Source organism: Ctenocephalides felis, unplaced genomic scaffold (genome assembly GCF_003426905.1).
Source record: "Ctenocephalides felis isolate EL2017-DRISC unplaced genomic scaffold, ASM342690v1 CF-g0.4_SCAFFOLD_03571, whole genome shotgun sequence".
Classification (NCBI taxonomy): domain Eukaryota; kingdom Metazoa; phylum Arthropoda; class Insecta; order Siphonaptera; family Pulicidae; genus Ctenocephalides; species Ctenocephalides felis.
The window spans coordinates 7860897-7868695 of NW_020539725.1; the positions used below are offsets into that span (position 1 = coordinate 7860897).

At 25.5% G+C, this 7799-nt stretch overlaps 2 protein-coding genes across 2 annotated transcripts; both read right to left on the reverse strand.

Annotated features, from left to right (window-relative positions):
* Positions 1 to 559: 559 nt before the first annotated feature.
* On the reverse strand, positions 560 to 2640 carry LOC113386786 (spindle and kinetochore-associated protein 1-like). The gene is made up of 2 exons (XM_026624541.1): positions 2083 to 2640; positions 560 to 1039 (listed from the first exon to the last, which is right to left on the reverse strand). Exons 1-2 carry the CDS (start codon positions 2546 to 2548, stop codon positions 705 to 707), a joined length of 801 nt encoding a protein of 266 aa, XP_026480326.1. The 5' UTR covers positions 2549 to 2640; the 3' UTR covers positions 560 to 704.
* A 661-nt stretch (positions 2641 to 3301) lies between these two features.
* LOC113385535 (alpha-mannosidase 2-like) lies at positions 3302 to 6789 on the reverse strand. The gene is made up of 8 exons (XM_026623388.1): positions 6752 to 6789; positions 6227 to 6365; positions 5704 to 5898; positions 5407 to 5559; positions 4790 to 4829; positions 4599 to 4717; positions 3848 to 4054; positions 3302 to 3557 (listed from the first exon to the last, which is right to left on the reverse strand). Exons 1-8 carry the CDS (start codon positions 6787 to 6789, stop codon positions 3405 to 3407), a joined length of 1044 nt encoding a protein of 347 aa, XP_026479173.1. The 3' UTR covers positions 3302 to 3404.
* Between the last annotated feature and the right edge of the window lie 1010 nt (positions 6790 to 7799).

Here is a 7799-nt window from a genome sequence, read left to right on the forward strand (position 1 = left end):
AGTATCATTGAAATTAAGTTCAAATGAGAAGCTTAAATTCTGATATACTTTAATTCTACTTTTAGCCTGTATTATTGTTTTAAGAATAGTAAATCTTATTACAAATTTTATACAAAACATTTAATAAAATACATAACATTCAAGACAAAATTTTAATTCACTCTGTTAGTACATAATGATATAATAAAAACTGTTTCGATTTATATTTTGCTACTTGCCAACAATTTCAAATAGTGTATAATAAAGGTGCTTAAAAATCTTAGACTATCATTTTATATTTCTAATATGATTCAAAAAATTCATATGAAACATTATTTAAATAATTTATGTAATAAAATTAATAATAGAAATTACCAACAAGTTGCTCTGCAGTGCTAATAAAAATATCAATAATAACTAAAACATACCAGTAAATACGTTTCCATATTCATACCATTCATTTAATTTAATTTAAATTTGAAATAATTTAGTTTTTATAGCTTTATATTACTTGATAAAATATTAAAACCCAAAAAAATAAACTGTAATAAAAAACATTAATATCGAATGATGAGTTGATGCATGATTTAATAAGAGGACTATAATTTACATTTTATTTTCTTGATTATGCAAGAAAACAAGTTTAAATAGAATATATCACAAGTTATTATTTTAAATAAGAAAATAAAATTAAAAATTGAATTACTAAAATGTCTGATGAGAAACTACACTAAAGGTTGGAAATCAGTATTCAGTAAGCAAATTTTTGTTACCCCTCCATCCCTCATTTCTTTAATACGCTTTACATGACGTAACATTGCAAAAAAATTATTTGTCTGTTTATCAAGAAGTTTTAAACCTAAGTCACTGGCCGTAATGAATATTAAGTGCTTATCAGTTGTCGCCTGCAATCTTTTATATTCAAGATACAATTTTAGTTTGTCTTTCGAGACTTGATTTCTTGGTAGCTTTATCAAAGTGTATTTATCATAAACTGCCTCATTGATTCTTTTGATGAATTTGTTAAGTGCTTCCACATTCTGTCTGCCTCGCATGTACTCTGAAAATTTAAATAATCAATTAATTTTAGGAATGTGTAGAAATTTTTAATTTGTTCAGATTAGAAATTTTGCTTAGTATACTTAGTAATAATAAAAATAATGATAATGATAAAATTCAACTCCCAATTCTTGTTTTTTCAATACTTCAAAATTATGAGAGAAATAAATATTAAATAAATTTTTTCAACATTCAAGGGGATTAAGAAAAAAGAAACAAATTACTAAAATATATGTTGATACCCAGTAAACCACAAAACGTCATTTATAAATTTATAAATTGAGTGTTAAACATTCAGCAAAGGAGATAAATTGTTATGAGGAAGATTTAAACTCAAATTTTATTTGAAAACTGAATGTAAGAATTCTATAAATAAAAAAAAAAAAACTCACCAGAATCCAAGTAATATTATTGTAACATTTTGTATATATAAGTTTGAGAATTTAACATTTTAAAACTAAATTGTTTATTATGACTTTATATAATAAACAATTTAGATTTTATTAAATAAAATTAATTAATTTTATTTAACATATAAAAATGATAGCATATGTATGTGTTTCTGTTTATGTGTTTTAAAAATTATGTTCGTGTTTGCTTATTTGAATAAACTATGTGTTATTTGTTTGCTTCAAATTATTATTGATTAATCTCTTTACATAAATATCTTTTTTTTGCTTGGGATCCTATAACAATTGTTATATACACAAAATATACACTTTACTAATCAAACTGACAAATTAGTAAATTTGTAATTGTAAAAACTATATCTTGGCTAGGACCCAAAAACTGTTCTTACGTGTTTTTAATCAAAATCAACATAATATTTCCAAGAGTTGTATAAAATTAAAATAATAATGATCTTTGTATTGCATTCAAGTTCGAGCTATATTATTTATTAAATTAAATAAATAAATATAATATTTTTAAGCTGCCTTTATTTATTATATATATATATATATATATATATATATATATATATATATATATATATATATATATTATAAAAATAACATGCACGGCAATTTTTTTTCAAAAACTTACGTGGGATTGAGTCAAACTCTTCAGGTTCAATGAAAGAAATTTCAGGTACTCCATCAAAGGAAATTTTTCTGCTTACTGGTGTAAGTACAGGAAGATTACTTTGATTTATAGGACTCAATTCAAAATTGTGTCTATTTTCTCCCATCGACAAGTAATTTAAGTTTGGAGTATCACTAATATTGGCACAGGATGAATTAATTTCAATAACCACAGGTTTCGAACGTCTCAACTGATCAAGACTTTTTCTATTTTCTTGTAGTATTTTCAGCTTATCACGTAGTTGTTCTTGTATGCTGACATTGTCGTGTGCTAATTGTTTTATCTCCTCAATAGTACGTTGAAAATCCCTCAATTTAATTTCGAAATCACGTTTATACTGTTCTGAGCAACTAGATAATTTTATTGATAATTCAATGAGTTCTAATTTTTTTCTAAGAGGCTGATATATTTGAACTAATTCAGACATTTTAATAAATTATTTTTATAAAGTATATCGGTGTTTAATTGATTTGTAATAACATTTATTTTGAGCAAAGTAATTTAGAAACCAGCACTGTAATAAACTAAACCGAATGTGACCGAAAGATAGCTATTGCAAAATTTTGTTTTTCTTTTTTTTTCACTTTAAGGATCACTTTTGATTTACAAATTTATCTGAGTTGTCAAAATATAAATAATCAAATGAAGTGTCAGCTCAACCGCAAAAATCGTAAATGAAGTTAGGGATGTATTAACATAAATAAAAAGCGCGCAATTTAAATGCTGGTACTAATAAAAAATCATTTGATTTCAATTAATCCAACAATAATAAATTTAATTTCATCCAGTTTTCACAAATTTATTTCCAAATAACAAAATATAAAATTAAAGACATCACAAAGCCTTAAACTAAGTTTATGAAAACTCCAATATGATTTGATTTTTTTCCAACAATTCTAAAATAATAATTCAGTAGTTGGCAGTAGTATTAAAAGTTATAATGCAGTGTAGCATTAAGTTATAACACTTTCCTCTGATATAATCTATATCCTTATAAAATTTTATAGTCACAGTATAGCATGTTTATATTGAACTCTTTTTATAGAATAGCTTGTAATTTAATTAACTTATTATTAAAATAATTTTGATACACAAGTAAATTGGAAACAGTTGTCTTTTATTCATTATTTAATATTTGTATTACCTACATTTATAAATATAAATTATTCTTTGTCTCTACCTGCTCAAACATTCTGTACACGCACAACACAATACAACAATAAATTAAAAATAAATCACTGGTGCTTATTAATTCTTTATGCTTATTATTATTTGTATACCACTCAAAAATTAACATGCACTGCCTTGATGTCCATGGGGCAAAATCTTAATGGAGAGAAAGCACTTTTAGCTTCGCTTAATGTTTTCAAAAATGTAATAGTCGTTTCGACATAAGATTTTGGTCTTCGAACATTAAACAATGTTGAAAAATTCATCTATAAAACAAAAATTATTATGAGATTACAATGCTATTTATTACTATTATTTCAAAATTGACTCGAAATTTATTAATTAAATATATTATACTATTATTTTGTATGAATGTAGTTGAATGATCTTCAATATCCCAATGGCGCATATGGGACTTAAACAAAAAAGAAACGATTTTAACAAGTTCCTACAGCTCTTCTCACTATCAATATTTTAGTAATTGCATAATAGCTGAACTTTAATAGCAATAATATGATTATGTTTAGTATAATATGATTATGTGAAGTATTCTCACCATTGAATCATCATCATTTTGTTGTCTTATACAGGAGTCGTGTTGAGGTTTATGCATTAGAACTCCAATTGTTGTAGCAGAAGGTGTATTTTCTTCTACTAATACTGATGCAAGGAATACATCTGTAGGTAGTTTGCCCGGAGGTAATGAATCTGATGGATTTTTGGTTATTGAAGACTCTCTTAACATATGTTCAGGCCAACCATCCTAATTAATTAAAAAATATATATTAGATGAAAGCTAAGTGAGATAAATATGAAAATATTATTTACAGTTATAATGAAAATGTGATATAGATAACAATGTAACAAAAGAACAAAGAATATATCAAAAACTAATCACCAATTGATATCTTTTCAATGAATTTAAAATTTTCAAAATCAGTTCAGGATTTTTGACAAAAATTTTGCACATTTTTTCTAATTATAAAAAACGGCTCGACGGATCATCGCGCAAAAATAATCAACGCGAAATCTTATGAAGATTTGATGAAACTCCATAATTTTTTAAACCTGCTCCAATTTTGGTGTCAAACGATTCCGAAAACTCGAAACGTCGTAAAAAATAAAATTAGCAAATCAGACAAAAACACTCTTCGGGAAGTTTATAATAATAAATATAAAAATAAACTTTGAGAACAATTTAAAACCTTCCATTTCTATTAAGCTCTAATATAATTTAAATCACTATTTACTCAATTTATAAAATATGTCATTTATTAGTGTATTTAAATTTTAAAAAATCCTAATACCTGTGAATACAACATTTTGTCAATTGGATAGTGCATTAAGTCTCTCTGCAATAATGCTTCCTTAGACAAATATCCAGCGGATTTGCTGGTTCTTCGTCGTGCTGCTCTCACTGCTTCCACTTCTCACTTGTTTCTAAGATCAATTTAAAATGATTTAAGACTGGTTTATTATCCAGTACTCCTGATCTAACCTCTATTATCATCTTGATTCAAACGTCTGTCTTGCATTATCTGTAACAGAATTTAAATGCCGCATTCATTAAATAGCTTCATAAACTCTCACTTTGGATTGCTACAGTTTGTGATTATTTGAAAAATTTTTGTAAATAGAAATATAACTTTATTTGAATCTTGCTTCAGAAATTAATTTTAACAACCGTTTTTTTTTATTTTGGTAGAAACACTTAATACCATCAATTATGATAAAAATACTACTAGTTATGACAACATGACTAAAACCCTAAAAGCATAACATAAAAAAAAAAAATATATGATCAGTGAATGCAAAGCCAGGGCTGGCAGAGGGATTGGAACAACAGTATAAAAAATATATATAAAATTTTAATTTTGTGTATTTTATCTAGTTCGTACTTGTTAACTTGCTAAATGATGACACATATACAGTGTCCAAAGATACATAATAAATGGTTAAATCATCAATTGCTTTTCATAACAACTATTTGGTTGCAAATAAACTTTTTAAGAATATATATATATATATATATATATATATATATATATATATATACTTGATTACATGATAATGTACTTTATTTGAATTATAGCAAAACAAATTATTAACTTTTACCTCTAAAGTGCCAGATCGAGGTGATGTTCCTCCTAAAGGTTGTCCAGATATCAATGTCATCCTTCTAGTTTCATCCTGAAGAAACATGGCGGATGGTACAGGATAATAATTTGCTTGCAAAGGTAATTTATCAAAACGCTTTCTTCTAATCATCTACAATTTTTAACAGTAATTAAATGATAATGTTCAAACACTATTTCAAATTCATAATAAAATTTACTATTAAAAACAATGTCTACTATATTTTGTTTAAAAAGTAATACTTCTTTATTTAAGTAAAGTTATTAATATATTTACCTGCAAACCATTCAAATCAGTAAAGAATTCATCTTTGTTTGAAATGTCGGTAGCAATTCTCATAGCTAATTCCGCATTATGGGTATTAGCAAACACCAAGTGTTCGTATTTCCAATATTGTAGATTCTTCATTTCTAGGTCAGAAGACTGAATTGTCCTCATTATTGTTTCATGCAATACATAAGGTAAATTGACCTGCATATATATTATTTTACATAAGAAACTATTTTATATTAAACTCTTTTTTTTCATTTCAGTGTGTAATATAAGTTTACATACCATAATTATTAAAACATGATTTTATGCATTTATGATTGTGAACTTTTCATTATGAGTAAAAAGATAAACTAAAGTAAAAAAGTTGATGATATTTTGGATTTATTCCAAGTAAAACACACTATTGCTTTTTACTTAAATTAGTTTGATTATATTTTTAAAGTGTTATATCATAAAAATAAATATGTTACAATGAAAACTTCATAAAACCTAATGGTCTAATGAGAATGTTAATGTGATAATTTACCTGAACTCTAGATTCTAACGGTCCTTTAATAATAACCACAACGGATTTTGAATCAAGTGAATTTTGTACGGTCTGGGCAGGCAAATCAGGTAGAAACAGATATGCTCCACTTCTCTCACCTCCTTTTCTAGCGCCATATCTACCAGTTTAATATATAGACTTTATATAATATTACTAATTTCCTTATTAGTTATTAAATTTCTAATACAAGTTTTCTAGTTCACATCACATCCAAATTTCTCATCGACATCAAAACATCCAAAAAATGATGTCACAAGACATATACTAATCATTCTTTCTCCCTAGTCCATATTAAATATTGTATATGTAAGCAATAAATTTCCTATTGAGCTGATCTTCGTAAATTAGGTAAATGAAAGCTATCATTCAGCATAACTAATATAATCTAATATAATTATATTAATAATAAATATAATAATATTAATAAATATAATTATAATCAGAATAGACATCAAAATAATATTTTTACTAAAAACAAAGTATGAGAGGCAATAAAAATCTCACATTAAACTTCGTGGAATGGATCTCTCTGGGAAAATCATTTCAATATTAGATACATATAGATAATAATATATATAGATATATAGATAGAGATATAGATATATAGGATATATAGATATATATTATATATATATTATATATAGGATATATATATGATATATTATATATATGATATATATATCTATATATATATATAATATGTGTGTGTGTATTATATATATATATATATATATATATATATATATATATATATATATATATATTGATACATTATTAATCATGTAGCGAGACTACATAACTTTCTGTTTTAACTTTTAAATATTTTACTTTATTAACTTCCCGAAGGAGAAGTTTATGTTTTCATAAAAAATACGATTCGCTAATTTTATGTTTTCTCGACGTTTCAAGTCATTCTAAATCGAATGAGACTAGATTTAGAAAAAGTATGTGTATGTGTGTGAACAGATTTTTTGCCGTAAATCGACGTTTTCTCAAAAATGGCTGGACCGATTTCAAAAATTTAAAAGCCATTCGATGTATCTCGATGAGGGCTAGTGTTTTGTGCAATGATCGGCCGAGCCGTTTCTTTGTAAATCGCAGAAAAGTGAAAAAGTTTTCGTCGACGATTTAGCTCGCAATTCTGAATCGATTTTGAAAATTCATAAACCGCTCGAAAGATATTGGTTGGGAATCGAACTGATTAGTTTTTGGCAAAGATCGGCCGGGCCGTTTTCTCGTCATAAGGTGATAAAAAAAAAAATCGACGATTTTTATGAACTTTTTTTTGACGGTGGATATCATAGATAAAAGAAGATCATATTAGTGGATATCATATTCTTATAGATCATACTAAAATATTACGGTCCTACGACAAATCGTTTAATTTTTGCAGTACTAACAGAGAAAACAATGGGCTTTTGAATAACGCTAATAATAAAGTAATTAAACAAAACGCACTATCCGAAAACATTAATTGAAAAATTATTTTATCCTTTTTAGCTAATAATAAAGAATTATTTAGCATATATTAATATACATTATGTAGTCTAAG

Excerpts from the sequence above, each read along its gene's own strand:
- LOC113386786 (XM_026624541.1), bottom strand. The coding sequence starts at position 2,548 with ATGTCTGAATTAGTTCAAATATATCAGCCTCTTAGAAAAAAATTAGAA. Across the intron at positions 1,040-2,082 it reads AGAGTTTGACTCAATCCCAC|AGTACATGCGAGGCAGACAG; the intron begins GTAAGTTTTTGA and ends TTAAATTTTCAG.
- LOC113385535 (XM_026623388.1), bottom strand. The coding sequence starts at position 6,789 with ATGATTTTCCCAGAGAGATCCATTCCACGAAGTTTAAT. Across the intron at positions 6,366-6,751 it reads TCCATTCCACGAAGTTTAAT|ATATGGCGCTAGAAAAGGAG; the intron begins GTGAGATTTTTA and ends TTAAACTGGTAG. Across the intron at positions 5,899-6,226 it reads CGTTAGAATCTAGAGTTCAG|GTCAATTTACCTTATGTATT; the intron begins GTAAATTATCAC and ends ATATATATGCAG.